The sequence below is a fragment of the Plectropomus leopardus genome, chromosome 3 (genome assembly GCF_026936395.1).
Source record: "Plectropomus leopardus strain MGB_pleo_1.0 chromosome 3, ASM2693639v1, whole genome shotgun sequence".
NCBI classification, from domain to species: Eukaryota; Metazoa; Chordata; class Actinopteri; order Perciformes; family Serranidae; genus Plectropomus; species Plectropomus leopardus.
Window position 1 is genome coordinate 36,105,090 of NC_142178.1, and position 18,155 is coordinate 36,123,244.

Below are 18,155 nucleotides of genomic sequence, written 5' to 3' on the forward strand. Positions count from 1 at the left end.
AGTGTAACTGTTTATTAATTGTAATTTCATATTTGGGGGTCTAGAGTGATGCTGCAGCACTGTTAGTTGCTACTGACTTCAAAGAGACTCGATCATTGTAAAAAGAAGAGAGAAAAGAGACATCTGTTTCAACTTTCTCAAAGGAAATCAAGTTCTGTGATGTGTAGTATTTGGCACCAACACTGCCAGGGTTAGACTTCACTTCCAGTGCAGTTCAACTATATAATTTAGTTTGATTCAGATCAAACTGACTTGATTTGAATGGCATTTTGCATGTGTAGTTGAAACCAATAATACCACTGATGAAAAAAAGCATTGAAGGCCCTTTTAGAAATGGATAACATTTTGGGCACCTACTTTTATTATTTTTGCCCTGACTGTCTTATGGTTCATGGCTAATGGTTTGAATTTTGAGGAATTTCATACCCACAAATAACAAGGTGTTTAAATCAAAAACCCAATCTACGTAACTGTGTACTGTGTTTTAAAAATTAGAGAGAGAAGGATGTCTTATATTTTCCCCTCAAAAGTGAAATCAAACCCCTCAAAGAGGATTTAAATTCTCATGAAAAATGTGCATTTGTCAGTTGTGATTGATGCCATCCTGCAGCTCTAAAGAGTATTTCACACAAGAGCTTCAAAAAGACATTTATCCTTCACAAATTGGTGTATTTTATATTGTTCAGATAAAACACACACATAATATTTAAAATACACCTGTACTTTTAAATGGAAACATTATGTATTTGATGTTTAATTTTTTAAATAAAGACCATTCAAGCATCCAGGTATCATTAAAAGCTCTTCAGGGCATCAGAGCTTCCTTGTCTTCTGCTTCCTCAGACTGAAATATCGTAATCATTTCGACATTTGGCAGGACCCATGGGAGACGGTCTGAGGATGGCCTGCCCACTTACCCTTGATTAGTCAGCTAAATGCTGTATCAATCCTCTGTCTATTTTACAGATGGAGTTTAACCCCTGAATTAGTTTCCTTTTTACAGATCAGAGCCAAAGTAATGGGCCATGGGATCACAATTAGTGTAGAGACTGGGGATTGATTAGCTAATTATGATAATACGAAGGCTTATATGGAAATACCGGCTGAACGTGTTAAATTTCTGTATGAGAAAAAGAGTGGGAGGGATGAGAGAGAATGTGTCTGTGTGAAAGAGAGAGAGACAGAGGTGGAAAGATGAGACTTTTTAGAGTGTGTTTTTGTGTTGTTTTGCACCAGAGCACAAAGTGGGTGTGGGGTGTGGCGACTGGATCCTTGTGTTCCTGCCTCTGTCAAAGAATAAAAACGTCAAATGCATCGCATACAAAAGGTCTACAACTCTCGCTGTGCCATTACAGAAACGTCTTCAAATGTGGAAGAGATATGCAATTATCTTTGGCCTGAAATTGGACAGAACTAGTTTAACTGTTACAGCTGCTGAACCCTCAGTATCCCAAAATATGTTAGGCATAACATGAGGAATTTGTATTTGGGCAAATTATAGTGGAATCCACAAACTGCTTCATTAGTTCTAACCACACTTCTGTCTTTTTAAATTGCTGTTGCTGTGCTTTCTTACTTTTTTCAGTTAAAGATCTTGTTAAAGATCAGGCACAAAACATTTCATTTTACACAAACATCTAACAAGAAAAACAAGGTTGTTAGAAGCTTGAAAGTATCATAAAACTTGCCCAAGTAACCCTGACCACCAGTATTTATCACTTTGTTGATTCGGAAACAAGCACAAGTTCAGCTTTCTGTCTTGCAGTCCACTGAAGGTTACATTTCCGTCCTTATTTATGTCCTTCAAAGTAACTGATTTGGACCTTTTCCCTAAAAGTGCTGCTGTACTCACTTTTGTCAATTCCACTTCTTGGTTTAAAGTTCCGATTAGAGGTGGATCATAGTTTTGATGATTAAATGAGGTAGGGTTTGGATTATGCTGCTTTTGTCATGATATCAGTGTTGTTGTGTTTGTCTCCTTAGGCATGCGCATCCTCGTGAACCTGCTGTTGGACACTTTGCCCATGCTGGGTAACGTCCTCCTCCTCTGCTTCTTCGTCTTCTTCATCTTCGGCATCATCGGCGTGCAGCTGTGGGCGGGGCTGCTGAGGAACCGCTGCTACCCGGAGGAGAACTTCACACTGTGAGTCACCGCCTGGTCTCTCTGTGTGTGTATGAGTGTCAGTGTGTGAAAAAAAAAATATATATGTGAGAACTGTCTACACGCCTTTATTTCTGAATGCGTTTCCATGATGTGTCAGTCAGTGTAATGGTGTAAATGAAAACGTGAGTATAAATGCGTAAAAACTTACTGTGGCCACAACGTGTGCTTTTACAAGTGTATGTGTGTGTCTATGTGGGTCTGTCACTCCTCCTCTCATTGTGACACGAGAAAATTACATCATCTTCTCAATTTACTGATATTATCACAGAGAAAGACAAGTGCTCTCTCTCTCTCTCACTCTCACTCTCTCACACTCTCTCAAGTGTTAATATAATGAGGCTGATTGCAAACCCAAATTTGCACAAAGCAAATATCATTATCTCAGAGTCAATTTTGCCACTTAATTAAAAGCCGACACTTTTTTTCTTTCACCCTCCCAGCCTTGTCGACCCCCCTTCGCAATCTCTGCTGCACTCTGTCAAACCGCAAAGATTATTTTAGCATGGGTGCAGTAAGCTATAGGCACTTCAAGTCCATGTAATCCTGTAGTTTCAACAAAGAAAGTTTGGGAAAATAAAAGAGAAAAGAAACACAAAATTGAGAAAAGACGTTATATGTGGCGTAAAGAAAAAAAAAAACATGACTTTGAAAGAAAGGTCACACAACATGTAAGTGGTGTTTTAGAATGATTTGATATTGGCTGGCACAGTAGGTTGAACCTACTTAACTGACATTATCGTAGTTTAATTGCTCATAGGTATCATTGCTGCTCAAAAAAAAGCCACAGGAAGTAATACCGTCTCATCCCAAATAAATAAAATACAGACATTTGGTTACAGTGTCACTTACATTACGTAAGAAATGTTCTAATTTTAAGCCAAACCATGAGTTTTCTCCCCCTAATCCTAACCACATGCTTTTGCTGCCTAAACCTAATCTAAAAACTAAGTATTTTACTTCCTTTTTAAGTTTATTTTGAAAAGACTGTGCAGTTAAAAGGTTGAAACTATACATTTCCTGTGAAAACCAGTTGACACACACCATCCCTGAATGTCCACAACCAACATGTTCTCATCCCAACTCGTCACATGGTGCCACTCTGTCAGTGAGCTTTCGCATCTTATGACGTTTTAGGTATCCTTCTGGGTCAGCTGTTTACGCTCTGGGATGCCGTTCCTGTGATGTCAACAAATGCACATGGTGGAATGAAGTACAGACTGTGATGGCTGGGATTAGGCAGCAAAGTCACGGTTGGTTAGGTTTGGGAAAAAGAGGCATGTAGTGAGATGTAGAAAAGAAAAACACACATATCCACAGAGGTAGTGAACTCCAGACTCCAGCACAAAAGTCAGATGTTTGTGTGCACCAGCAATGTTAATACCTGACGCTGTCCTTTAGCGTTTCATGAGCATGCGCCTGGTTTCATCCAGCAGTGTTTTCAGGTGATGCCACCAGTGCACGTTGCATGTGGATGCGCTTTGTGCCATCCGGCATATGATAACAACTCCACCTGGTCTGTCCAAGCACATTCTCATGTGACGCTGTCAAAACATGCTTCGGTTGGACATGGAAAGTGGCTTTTGGCGTCAGGCTCGTATGCCGAAAGCACTGTTAGAGCAGCGCTATTTGACAAGGTGGGAGTGAGAACAGGCTGCCACAGCTGACACGGGAGGGGTACCTAGCATGTTATATTTCGACAACCTGACCGAGTGTTGGTATTGGGTAAGTTGGAAGTGAAAATGTGTCAACAGAGAGTAAATCAAACTAAATGATGTCGCCAAGCATGTAAGATTTCTTTATCCTTCCTTTGTCTTTTGACCATGAAGTAATGAGGAGTTAAGGGATGAAATTCATTTTGGATTTTAAACAAAAAAGAAAAGTTTTTTAAAGTTTAGGGAATGATCAGGGTCACAAATAAAAGAAGGCAACATTGTCTGTTGGTCGTAAACAGGATGTTAATTATGGCCCAGTGTCACCAAGTCCACTTTTTTGTTTATAAGAGAGTTACTTTTATTCCAAATGACTCCCCTGCCTCCACGTCCCTGAAGCTGAAATATCACTCTGTAGATTTGGGAACACTCCATGGGGCCCAGACCTCTAGCTGTGCTGTAAGGGAGAAATAGTCTTGCTTAGTTTCACTGAATCTGCCCCTGTTGTCTCATTTGAGAAGAGAAGTTGGACCTGCTAACCTGTCTTCTGGTGTTCTTCCAACAACTTTTTTCTTCCACTCTACTGTTATTAGTTGACTTACTTTGTACCATCATAATTGTGTATGTGGCAAATAATCCCCTGCTGTTTGCACACAAAGAGTCACACATACCCCCTTTTTCATACACTTTCCTAACCGACAAACACTTGCAGAGATGTGCATTTATGCATGCGCTCACAATCATAAACTCCCCCACTGATACTCACTCTGTTGAATACCCCCAGCAGGGTATCTGGGGTTTTGGGAGAAGGTCTAGGCTTTAGGATGCTAATGATGCGAAGCAGCTGTTCTGTACCTTTATCTCCCTGCTACCTCTGACCTTTACAGTATGGCAACAGGAGGCCCTTTGCTTTTTCTATATCTTTTCACCTTTTATCATCCCCTTCTTGGGGGTGAAATCTTATTTTGGTACATGGCTGAGAGCGATATTGTTGCGATAGCATTGCGTGGTATTTCCAAGATGAATGTTGTGTATCTCAGTGGCTGTGGGCTGTTTATTTTGGTGGAAGTGTCAGAAATTCAATTACTCTTCTGTCATGTTGCTTCAAAGTCAGAACAGTGCAAATGCTGTTGTTGATTTTGAGCCGCTGCTGATACACTCTCTGCTTGTGCATCACATTTGTTTGGGTGTTTTTTCGTGTAATACGTGATCTCTGTGTGCACAGTGGCAAAAGTAAGAGCTGTCAGTCAGACTCCAATAACCTTCAACTTGTACCCACAATTGCAATGCATGTCTTGGTGATTTCACACTTTTGATTACATCCTCACACTCCATGAACCACAACACAGCCCCATTGCAAAATAACTCAATGGATCATTCATAATCTTATGCTGAGGCTGAATGTTTTATCTTTTTCATAACAAAACTGCCATTTGAGAGAGTCCAATTTTAAAATCGCAAGAGTCACATTTTTTATTGAACTATTAGAAATGACTAAGCAAGCCTTTGCAATAGTTTTCCAATTTTTTAAAATGACATTCTCCAAAGATAAGCTACTTTTTCATACTCTCTGAGAAATGTTTCTTAGGCTCAGCATCCTTACAACCATTAATAAATTAAAATACATTAAGCCAATCTTCATACATTCCATAATAAAACCAATTCAACCAACATAACCAAGAAAGAAAAATATCATATCATGTATCATTCTGTCACATTTCAGTGTGTGAAAAGATGGAGAATGAACTTCACCTTAATGCTCTTCAAAAAAGACAGTGTGACTCTTAATCCACATAAACAATCTAGTATCTGTATCATATATCATCATTTTCAGGCCGTTAACAGTTAGTTGTTGAGTGAGAGGAGGGGGCGTCTAGGCAGCTCTGAATCACTGAGTCTGATGAGTCTGGTGTTTGGTTCTCTGAAACACCTCATCCTGTCAATCTGCAAAGTCAACGATGGCTCAAGCTGCTTTAAGCAGAGGTGTCAGCAGTGTCAGTCGTCAGTCAGATATCAAAGCAGTATCAGAGGTGAATTACCTAGCTTTTTTACATGACCGTAACTGGTTAACTTAATTAGCAGCTTGTAATTTCCTAATAATTTCACTGGAAATTTATATGCTATTTGGTTAAAATAATGGAGAAAAAGTTGAGTGTAGAGGTGCTTTCTGTTATATTTCCAGAGTGATGTCCTTGAAGAGACAGCTGCACTGGAAAACGTATCCTCCTTATATGATGAATGTTTGCTTAAAGATGAATTTCATATTTTTGCATGACCTGCCTTGTACCGCCTAAAATTCTGAAGGAAACTGTATGCTAGATTCGCAATTAATAGAGTGTTCATTTTTTCTGTAGGCCGACATGTAAGTTACCGCTGCCCTGGTTCCCCCGTCAAAAAGTCTGTTGGATTTTTCCGTTGGGTTTTGGATTATTGCAGAAAACAAGCTCTGTGGCAAACAACCATTACTGTGTTTTGTTCAGTAACAAAATCTTCACAAATGAACACTACCATTAGGATCTGTGATGCCTAAATGCATCGCTAGAAGTAAGTAAGTAAGTTATTGTTAGACTGTAAACAAACTACACATTTGGGCACATGACTTTGTGGCCACCACAAAAAGACTGTTTTTAAGATGCATAAAAGCTTCAAAGTTCACAAGAGGGGTATTTACTGACATATTATCTATAAAAAAAAACAACCCAAAAACCAGGGAAGTCTCATAACTTTGTGTTAATCACAGACTCTATGCCAGGCAACGACTAAAAACCCATTTGGAAAACCCATTGACTTCATTACGAGGGAACTGGGGATGCTGAAATGCTAACTAATTGCCGGGTTTTAGGACTCATTCATGGGGTGCTCTGTTGTAGTTAATTGTTGTGAAGATTACTAATAGACATATTAGTGTTACTTAGGAAAACAGCGTTACATCTGTGGGTCATTTTATGCAGCTGGTTTTGGTAACACTTATGCACATGGTTTACAACACCAAGTCATCTTGGAGGAAAACTGATATAATGAGATTAGACTAGACATGATGAGTTAAAAACTTAAAATAATGCCATATTTATGCATGTGTTTTGACATATATCAGAATGATTGGATGTCATCTCAGTTGAGTGTTAATGGATATGTTCTTTAGGGAATTTGTTCAGTTGTATGTGGGGACATCAGGGTGATTTCTTTAAATTTCTTGAAAACAAACACCACCAAAAAAAAAAATCACCAATCAGTTTTGAAATATAATGACTCTCTTTATCTCCCCTGGTTAGAGCAAAGAAAATATTAAGTCCAAATTCAGAGCTGAAAGCTCAGCAGGTGTTGTTTGTTCCCAAATATCTCTATGATTAAGAGTACAGCTAATACCACTGTGAAAACAGAGCTCAGACAATAACTGGGATTCGGTCGGTGGTGAGCTAGAGCCCCGGGGAGACCAAATCGGCGGCCAAGCGTTTGATTAGGCCAGTTTGGCTGCACAGAGGAGTGGGCTGGACTGCAGTCCACGCTGCCGAGCCCAGAGAGAAAATAATGATCTGATGAGAGGCTTTGGGGTAGGCCATTGCCATGGTAACCAATTCAGAGATGAGATGGAGAGGAGATGTAATCCTTGCATGTCCTGACCCACCTGAGTTAATTTCAGTAATGTCATCCAATGTTGGTGAAAAAAAACACAAAAGATATTATATTTTGACAATTTTTTGGCCGCATCGCTGATGTAAAGCATGCGTGGCGGTTATAAATCAGACTGTTTCCAGGAACAAAAGGTATAAAGCACAAACCTTTGGCTTGTGTATTTGCTGTCAAGAATCCAACATCTCCTCAGGTGTGAAATGACTGCTGAGTGTCTGACACCGTCTGTTGGCGGACGTAATCACCTCAGTATACAGAAACGCACAACCGATGTCCAATCTGATAATGAGCTGTGCTGTCGCTGGATGTTGGCTCGATCATGTGTGGAGGTGAGGATTAGGGGATGGGTCGTGTGATGGGAAGAAGAGTAGAATAAGTGGGCGGACAGTCACGTTTTTCTGATGTTTACATGCTGGCCTCTGGTTAGCAACGAGACAAAAATACAAACGGCAGAAGTCACGGGTGATGAACAGGAAATCATATGTGGGAACACAGGTTCGTTTATGCAGACGCACACTGTATTACAGCTTCTGTCTTCCTAACAAAGAGTGTCATGTGGAAACATAACAAATACGAAACTGGAACTTTTCTGTGCAAATGTCTCTTAAATGTGAGTGCTGAGCAGGTGGGCTCAACAGGCAAACCAAGCAAGGAAAAGAGAGATGAATAAAAAGAAATTTGATGTTTTTTTAATCATCGTTAATGCTAGGTTTGTATCAAATCAAGTGTGCAATATGCAAATATCGCACAAAACAAATATTGCCTTTATATTTTAATTCAAACTACAGCATATCATCACTTGCAGCATCTGATATCTCTCACCTGGTGAGCTGAATGAGTCACAAAAAAGCAGCAATTCCACTGTACTGGTTAGCAGTCTAGGGTATTGTAAAAACTAAATTATCATGTTTTTACCAAACTTCAATCCCCTGCTCAGGAGAATCAACAATATCTATTAGAGTTGGTTTGAAAATTGTTTTTAGGACTTCATTTGCGCTCCTGTATGGATCATCCAGTGAAGATCTGTAAAGGCTTGTAGAGAAGGGTTACTTGAAAATAATTATCTTCCAACAGAAAGTGGCAATTACATATAATCTTGATTTTACTTGCCATAGCAGGAAATTTGAAATGCGTGTAGCAGAAATCATATGCAAATATTACACCAATTTATCAATTGGGAGTTCATTATAAATTTATACATACATATAAAGGTTTTGGAACCAGCTTTGTTTGTTCAGGACAGAAACTGGCCAAGGTGGTTTTCACCTAATTGCACCCTCAGGAATAAAGAACTGAAAAACAAATATAAAGTGTTCATATAAACAACAGTCTTGTTGAGCTGAGTGCAAAATTATGATACACTAGAACAAGACCTCAGCACGTAGAATACGATAATGGTATCTAGATTCCTTTCTTGCTGTCTTTCTTTTTTTTTTTGGCAACGTGGGGCAAAATAACTCCAAAACAAGCCGACAAACCCACAACCCAGTCTTTGATTTTTTTCCTGGTTTAGATTTAAGCAAACATCTGCCAATTCACACTTCCACTGTCACTCTGTCACTCTCTGCCGGTGTTTCTGCCAGTGTCCGCTCCACTCTCATTGTCCAACAGGCGATTCCAATCCTATCTCAATGTCTTCAAGAGCACCAAAATGTCTTGATCCGGCCCTGATGCTGTCATTTATTACCATACTCGCTGCTTACAGTAACCGCTGAGCACCGGTGTTAGCGGCCGCTGTCTCCTCCCTCCCTCCTTCTGCTCCGTGTGAGTGTGAGACGGGGACATGATGAGAGGACATGCTGGATGCGGTTTGAGTTCAGGTGTAGTGAGTTTCCAGCTCAGTTATGCTGAAAGAATAAACTGATATCTGATGTTTGATTCCTTCCAACAACAAGCAGAACAACATGTAAATATTTAGAGATCACAACAATCATCTGATCATCTGTACTCACCACCCTTCAGCTTTTCATACCCTCAGGTAATGAAAAACAAACGAAAAGAAGAGTTATCGGTATCAGTTAAAATAATCATCATGCATCACTGATATCTTCATATCTCACTTAGGAGTCAAAGGGAACCTTTAAGCTTGACAGAAATAGTTATTTTGATGTATATCGTGAAATATATCGATATTGACTGATTCCAAAAAATGATAAGACTTTTTTCATATCGCCCAGCCATGGTTCCTTTGTTTCCCAGTGGCACGTCCAGACTTTTTTTTGTTTTTTTCTTGGGTGGTCCAAGTGGAGCACTGACTAATGTAGGGGTGGCATGAAGTACGAGCGCTGCTGCGCACACGTGTTAGCTTTTATTCACCATTTTTGTCTCCACTACCCATACCTACTTCACTCACGAACATTGCAATGTCATACATTTCCTTCAAATAAAAATAATTAACCTGCATAAATGTTGGTTTGATCTTCTTATCTAAATCACAGATGCATAAAATGTTTTTCCAAAAATGTCAAACTTTTGTATTACATTAATCTATACAACAGAAAAAAATTGTGGTTAGCTTTAAATATTAAAGATAAATGGACTAATGACACAAAACATTACCAGAGACAAGACCTCTCTACCCTTGTGGTTATTACATTCATACCAAAATGCTTTCTGTTTTTTTTTTTTTGTTTTTGGCTTCTTGTGATTTGGGTAAAGATTTCATTGGTGATATGATGGAAAAAAGACGCTGACCGGGTCATAAATATCCAGCACCACATAAAAATAAAAAGGCAGCGGCCCTTCCTCAGGTCAGGGGGCTTGATAATGGCCTCTATTCAAGACAGCACAATACAGAGACAGAGTCGGTGAAAGCGATACAAAGAGTGTGGCGAGACTGAGCGAGAGACAGGGTAGTACTCACAACGCTGCGTCGATGGAGCTTTCTCAAATACCAGGTCAGATGTAATTGCTAACCAAAGTCTGCATTCATGTGTATCCCTTTCTCCGCTGTGCCCTTTAAATAGCAGCCAACTCTCAGATTAAAGTGAGATCACAAAGAGCTGTTCTCTGTCCTTAGCGCCTACCTTGCTCTTTTTGTAATAGCGAGGCAAACACCTTTACTGTCGCTTTTTTTTCTTGCCTTGCATATTATTCTTGTTTGTTTTTCTTTACCCCATCTTGCCTTCGCTCTTTCAGATATTGATTCATTTTTTGATTTATTCCCTTCCGTTTATTTGTCTTGTCTCTTTCCTACGTCTTGCTTTTTTTCTGCCTTTCCTTTTATCTACACTACTGCTGTCTACTCCTCTTCTTACTTCCCTTATTTCTTTCTTTATGTGGCATTTTACTTTGGTCTTCCCCTTTTAGGGTTTGTCATTTTGTCTTGTATTGTGCCTTCTTTCTTCTATATGATTTCATCTTTGCATCATGCAGTGGAGCCCATTTGCATACAGAACTCATGAAATTTGAACTCATCAAATAAAACTTTAGTAGAACTCACCCAAACGGTCTTGGTTTCTCTTGCTAGTAATCTAGTTAGTAAGTCCACTGACATAGTACCACTGAATTCCTGAGGTATTCTAGGTTCAGATGATACCAGTATTATCACTTATAAACATTTATAACCCCATACAGCATCTTAAGGATGTGAATGTTGTCTGGCGAAAAAAAAAATGCAATACATTAATTATGGACCTTTATTGCATCACAATTAAGGCTTTAACGCTGACAGCCCTAACATAGATACAAGGTGTTTTACAGAAGATGTGAGTTTGGGTCTGTGCAAAGTAGCAGCGGCTCTACTCTGAGCTTCCTGCATCTAATGAGCAAAAACTATCGTGTATATTGAAAAGACACAACGCATTTAACAGGCATGAATCGACATGTCATCTGGGAATATCAACAACAAACACAGGTGGAAATCTAGGGCGTAATATGTACAATATGTATATGGATGGCACTGACCAAGAGGCAGTGGTTGTTGTCCAGTTTGCTTTCTTTATTCCTGCCTTTTATTTCATCCTCAAGTGTCTTCCTCTACTGTGTTCATCTTTTTACTTTTTCTTTTTCTTTATCCTTCTCTGCCACCTCCAACATCTTTGAACGCCAAAGTTGAACTCTCACTGGAACTCATTTAATAAAGTAAAATTGCTGCTTTTGGCCTATTCCTCTGCCCATGGCACCCCTGACATACCAAATCAACTGCACAGAAGTACTTGCACAAGACCAACTGATCACACACCACGGGAAGCTCCATGCTGCTTCACCTCTTCTGTTAAAGATTGCACTTTAATGCCTTTCAAAAATACAGTTGACAGCCAGCTGGTTTGCACGTATGTTCTGCGCTGGTGTGAGAGGGGATAAACTTGTCAGGACTCTGTGTGTTTGCAGTCCAAAGAATATCCCAGAAATACAAACAAAAGAAACTAAGCACCCTTTTTCATGCTCTGTGAATATGATTGGACTGTTTATGCTTCGAAGTTAGCATTTGCTTTGCACTTGTGTTTTTCTGCCTATAATGTGTTTGACAGCCTGCATTTATGAGTCTGTTTGTGGAAGAAGGAAAAGGGTAGAAGTGAAAAATAAGAAAATGCCACACTAAATGGGTGAAATCAGTGATTTGCTTGACTGAGCTGACAATGGCTATCTCAGTATGAGGGAAGCAAATATGTGAAGAACACAGCCATTGATGGCGGACAGGCCACACAAGTACAGAAAATGGTCGATCGTGGATATGCGCCGAACAATCTCCATCAGAGAGCAGACTTTATCAGCTCTGTGTCAGAGTTGCCGTGTCTCCATCACTAGCTCCTGCTCCTCTCTGTCTGTGCGACTCTAGTGTCATTTTCTTTCAATTTTACCATTACAAACATAATCATCTCTCTCTGCGTCTGTCTCGCTCACTCGCCATATCTCTCTGTCTCTCCGTCCTTTCATCCACTCATCTCTCCGTCTGCGATCATTATGTTTTCAGCTTTCTGTTCGCACCACACAAATGTTGGAAATAGCCATGAAGGACAAGTGGTTAGTGTAAAATCACCATAGAAAACTAGCATAAATGCGCGCGCGTGCACACACACACACACACACACACACACACACACACAAATATTACATAACTCTATTTATGGCATCTCAGCACAAGCCAGGCTGAAAATTGATTTTCAAATTTTACTGATTACTCATCAAGCACAGTCATTGTGTACGCCCAGCCTTAAATTGCAGTATATTACAAAACATTTTATGTGGCATTTAGTATGAGTCACTGTTTAAAAGTAGACCTGAGTTTTCTTTAAGAACCGAAATATTAGAGCCTTATAAATGTACTTTTACTTTTGCTAGTGTTTCCAGATGTCAAATTCATTATAGAAAATATTAGTTGGACTCATATTTACACGCTTTAAGCAGATGCCAACTGAGATTTTTACAGTGAGTGACTCATTATTACTTGCTACATTGTATCAGGTACTGTACATAGCCAGTGTATCACCCAGATGGCAGTTGGCTCACCCCCAGTTCAGAGAAGCAGGCCAGAGTGCTGCCACAGAAGCTAAGCAATGTGCTGCTCTTGACTGGGGCAACAGCAAAACGTATTTACGCCACCTGAATTAATCAAGATCACTTTAACTATACACATTATTAAGAATATTTTTAAAGTTTCACTCAGCCATCAGACGGCCCTTTTCAATTTGAAACTGAAGTAGTTATCGACGTCTCTTTAAAGCCTCCAGGCCCTTTGACATAAAAAGTAATCTTACCTTGCAGAACACTAAAGGTGCAGATCTACAGCTGCCTTGATCGGTTGGTTTGTTTGTTATTGTGTGACTTAGGTGTTTTAAATGGTAATTTTGGAATCACCAAAACCACATAATAACAAAAACAAACTAATCAATCAAGGCCACAGTAGACTAGCAGCTCCCGTGTTGTGTGAGGTTGAATGAGTCAAAGTAATCCGGTGGCTTTGAGGAGAGTATAGATGAATATAATGGCTTCAGTTCCCTGTCAGAAAGCACTGTCACGGTAAAGATGTGAAAATTTTCTAAATATAGGATACACATAAACAGATTGCTTCAGGAGGCTACAATACATTTTACTACATTTACTTATTCAAATGTAGGCCTATTTTATAAACTGAAGTCCGCGTGTTTTAAAAAAGAGAATAGTATAGTATAGAGCATAAAGTATTTAGTATAGTATTTTACTAATCACCTTCTGCCTTTACTCTTCCAGCACCACGGGTATCAGTCTGCCTCGGCCGTACTACATGGCTGACGAGGATGACGAGCGGCCCTTTATCTGCTCTTTGCCAGTCGATAACGGCATCATGTCCTGCTCTGACGTCCCAGCTCGCCGTGGGGGAGGCAGGGCATGCTGCCTGGACAAAGATGATGTCCTGTACCGCCAGTCATTGGGCCTGAGCCCCGAGCCTCTGGCCAATGGCAGTGTCAGTGTAGCAGGGCTCTGTGTCAACTGGAACCAGTACTACACAAGGTGCCATACTGGGCACAGCAACCCCCACAAAGGAGCAATCAACTTTGACAACATTGCCTATGCCTGGATTGTCATCTTCCAGGTGAGGATGCTGGTAAAAACTTTGTACCTTCTAATACTTCCTGATTAATATTCTGTAGTTTTTCATGGTTTGTTACAATGTATAATTACGTTGCTTCAAGATGTAGGATGAGTCATTCCAAACGACTTATTGAAATAGTGGATAACTGAATAAAAGTATATTCAGCTATCTTTTCACAGTTAGCAGCAACAAAAATGAGTGTCCTGACTTTCCAAAAGTTCATATTAAAGTTGCTTTGGAAGTTATGACACAGATAAGATACCACTTACACACAACAAGGAGGCAGTTCAGGACAAATGAAGAAGCTGAACATTTTTCAGATTTAAGCCATATATCATTTCCTTCCTACTCCACATATCTTTATTTGCGTGGTGATACGGGTCATTAGAAACTACGGGCCAAAATTGAAAAAAGAAGATCATGATAATGAAAAAAGTCTGAACTTTCCCTACAACTGCATTGAATTAAATGTTTCTTGAGTTCAAGCTGTACCAAAGCTGAGAACTTTGCAGTATGTTAAAGCAATATTGGGGAAAACAATTATGCACTTTCCACTGGAGGGTCAAATGCAAAGATTGATATCACTCTAATGCGCACTGGAATAAACTAGCTGGGCTCTATCCAAAAAAGTAACAACACCTCTAAAGCTTACTGATTAACACATGATATCTTATTTGTTTAATCCATACATAAAACCATACAATTCACAGTTTTACAGTGGGTTGTCTGACTGTTTCTGCAGCACTTGCCAGGCAACCAGTTAAGACTCCAACCAACAAATAGTCTCCTACAAAATGTGTAGAGTAGCTTTTCTTGGTAGCAAGTCTTCATTTTTACACTTTTGAACAGATATAAAAACAAAGAGAAATAGGATGTTTATATAACAGCTTTCGAGTCGTATTTTGTTAAGTTAAAACACAGCAGGTAAGCTGTCTCCCGCTGTGTCCTGCTGGCTGTAGCCTTATATTTAACGGACAGACATGAGATGAGGTATCGATCTTCTCATCTAACTTTCCCACAAGAAGCAAATAAGCACATTTTCCCACATGTTGACTTGTCAAGTCTGTAAACAGGTTAACAGAGCAGACAACACGATCATGCATGTGCTGAGGCTGAGAGCAAGATGAAATTGACCAATTGTGCAAAAGTATGTTAACAGCCATTATAAGAGGCAATTTCTTATTGGAAAGTCAAGTATTATTCAAAACCCCCCAAAAAAGAGGTGGGCCTCTGGCTGTGTGTTGGGTAGAGAAGGCAGATCTAATATTGTGGGCCAATTTATTCAAAGTGGGTCACTCAAATAAGAAGTCACAGTGGTCGCTGAGCTTTGTGAACTGAAGGGAAAACCAGAAGTAATTAGTCGGGAAACCTGAGTGACCTAGGTGGCATACAGGACATCAAAAGGTCCGATAAGTTAGAGGGAGCCAATCCATGAAATACTTTATTAATAAATAGTAAAGTTGTAAAATGAACTCTTCCTTTAACGCACGTATTTCAACCCTCAGAGCAGACTTCCTGTGCTGGTTATTCACTGTGACCTCTCCTCTTGATTGCAGGTGATCACTCTGGAGGGCTGGGTGGAGATCATGTACTATGTGATGGATGCTCATTCCTTCTACAACTTCATCTACTTCATTCTACTGATTATTGTAAGTCACATTTATACAGAACAGGAAGTGTGCACACTGTAGGTCTGGGTGATCAGTGTCATCATAATGCTGTAACAAGAACACTTTTAGAGTACAGAAGATTACAAAATCCCATGTAATCTAATCAAAACGCACCAACATTAAACAAAACTCTTCAGTTCTGTTGGAACAAAGTTTCAGTAACTATTATCCTTGGTTTGTAATTTAAAGTTGCTTGGAATCATTTAGCATTAAATCATGCTAAAATTTTACCTCTATATTGTAATCCCGATTAAAGTTAAGAAAGATAATATTTAGGTCTGTGAACACACACACTCACACGCACACACATGCAGTAAAGTTGTAGTTCCTGCAGTCAGCTGACTTACATTTTTTTTGATTTCCTGTTATTGTTTCCAAGCTACAGATGACTGCAGTGAGAAGCTGTCATTCCTTTCTCTCTCTTTCTCTCTTCCTCTCACAGCTGCAAACCCATGCGCGCGCACACACACACACATACACACACACACACACACACACAGACACACACACAGCTGTGAGTGTCATATTGAAAGCTGAGCTGAAATCCCTGGAGAATCCCCCTTTTGTTCTGATAAAACACTTTTTAATTCCAATCCTTTTGCTCCTGTCGCTGCATGTGTGCTGCAATGGGTGTGTATGCTTTTGTCTGTGAGTGCTGATGCGTGTTCCCCTCAGTATATTTCTCTTTTAGCCTGTCAGAGAGTGCGTGTGTGTGTGTGTGCGAGTGTGAAAGTGTTATCATAATGCAGTGTGACTGCCAGTCCCGGTTACTTCCCAAACCCAGGGGCTGTCTTGTCTTTTTTATTACACTTTTAATTGCCTGCCTTCAGATTCAGGCACAAGCTCTGCCTCTCTTCTCCTCTCCTCTTGTCTCACAAACACTCCCTTCATTTCTTACTCTTTGATTGTGTCTTCCATTACTCTCTACATCTGTCTACATCTGCTCAAATCTGCCAATCTCTGCTGCTTGCCACCCTTCCTTTCTTATCTTTTTCTGCTATCTCTCAACGCTTGACTCTGCTGACATGTCCTTCCATCCCCTCCTCCTTCATTCCTCTCTGCCTCACTTACACCCTCTGTGCCTCACTCTTTTCTTCTCCTTTCTTCCCCTCCTTCATTTAATCTCTACCACCTCCTGGCTCCCTTCATCCACACCCCACCTGCCCGCATTTTATCTCCCCGTCCTCACTGAGCTGTACAATGAGCATCATTCATGCATCTGTCACTCTTCTCATTATTTTCAGTCACGCGGAAACACGCACATGCACTTGCAAGCAGGCACACAAACACAAATCCAGTTATCAATACACAGTAAAATGTGACAAAAGCTTGATGAGCTTTCCTATAGAGGCCCAGTATTTATGTGTATTTATGATATTTGACCTGTTACTGGGCCCTGCAGCTTGTATCACACTGTGCTGTCATAAATCTACTGGCCCCCATGACACACAACACTTTTCTCCAGCCCTGAACTAACATACGTTTAAGCTGCCTTTCACTTCTGTTCTCACCCAAACAAAGAGCAGACACCCAAAAACCCAATCACTTGTAAATATTAGGTATGCTGGGTTTCTGCAAATAACAGATTTGGCAAATACATATAGCAGACACATTGAAACCTAATGTTTGAAAGCTGCTGTTAATGGATGGTTAGGTTTAAGCACAAAAAACACTTACTTATGGTCAGGTTATTATATTTTGGCCTAGAATACTTGATTTTCGGGTTCACAGGCCCTGCAGAAAAAGAAGCGGTTTCTAAGTAAAAATAAATCACTTTTTGTTGCATTATACCCACCAGTTTGCAAGAAAAAACATCCAGGTGTGGAGCCTAAATAGCTGCTGGAAAAAATCTGAGGGGTAACTACAAACACCCAAGTCTGGAGCCTTAAAAGCAAATGGAAACATATCAAAAGGTGGCTGTAAAACATCCAAGTTTGGAGCCTAAAAAGACGCTGGAAACATACCGACAGGTCACTAAAAAATATTGACATTTTGAACCTAAAAAAAACGGTGAAAAACACAGATTAGTCACTACAAAACACCCAATATGGAAATATACCAATGAGTAACTACAGAAGACCTGCGTTTGAGCCTTAAAAGCTGCTGGAAAAGCAGAGGGATCACTATAAGGCACCTAAGTTTGAAGTCTTAAAAGCAGATGGCAACATACAGAAAAGTGCAAATGTAACATCCATTTTTTGCAGAACTTTACTGCTCCGGTCCTTATATCTTCATTAAATCTACTTAACTTCCATGACTACCCACACTGATTTGATAGGCAGCATAATTTTTATGCCATGGCATGCTCCAGCAGTTACCCCTACTTATTTAGCTCCAGTTGTCTCACAGATAATAGTTATATCAAATAACAAGTTTATCGAGACAAACATAAACAGAGAAAATTTCCACAGTTTTGCCGTGGCACATTATCTTCTGCATCATGATTGCCTCGCCACAGACAATTTGTGATATAATGGTTGCCTTTCGATGTGAAAACAGCAGCAAGGAGTTGTGGAGAGAGGAGCAAA

At 39.9% G+C, this 18,155-nt stretch overlaps 1 protein-coding gene across 2 annotated transcripts in view; it reads left to right on the forward strand.

The window, feature by feature from the left end:
* LOC121941708 (voltage-dependent T-type calcium channel subunit alpha-1I-like) overlaps positions 1-18,155 on the forward strand; it is a 295,976-nt gene that overhangs the window by 160,538 nt on the left and 117,283 nt on the right. For both annotated transcript variants that reach the window (XM_088074767.1, XM_088074765.1), the window contains 3 exons: positions 1,984-2,143; positions 13,615-13,957; positions 15,514-15,606. In XM_088074767.1, coding sequence (XP_087930893.1) covers positions 1,984-2,143; positions 13,615-13,957; positions 15,514-15,606 — 596 coding nt within the window. The remainder of the gene's footprint in view (positions 1-1,983; positions 2,144-13,614; positions 13,958-15,513; positions 15,607-18,155) is intronic.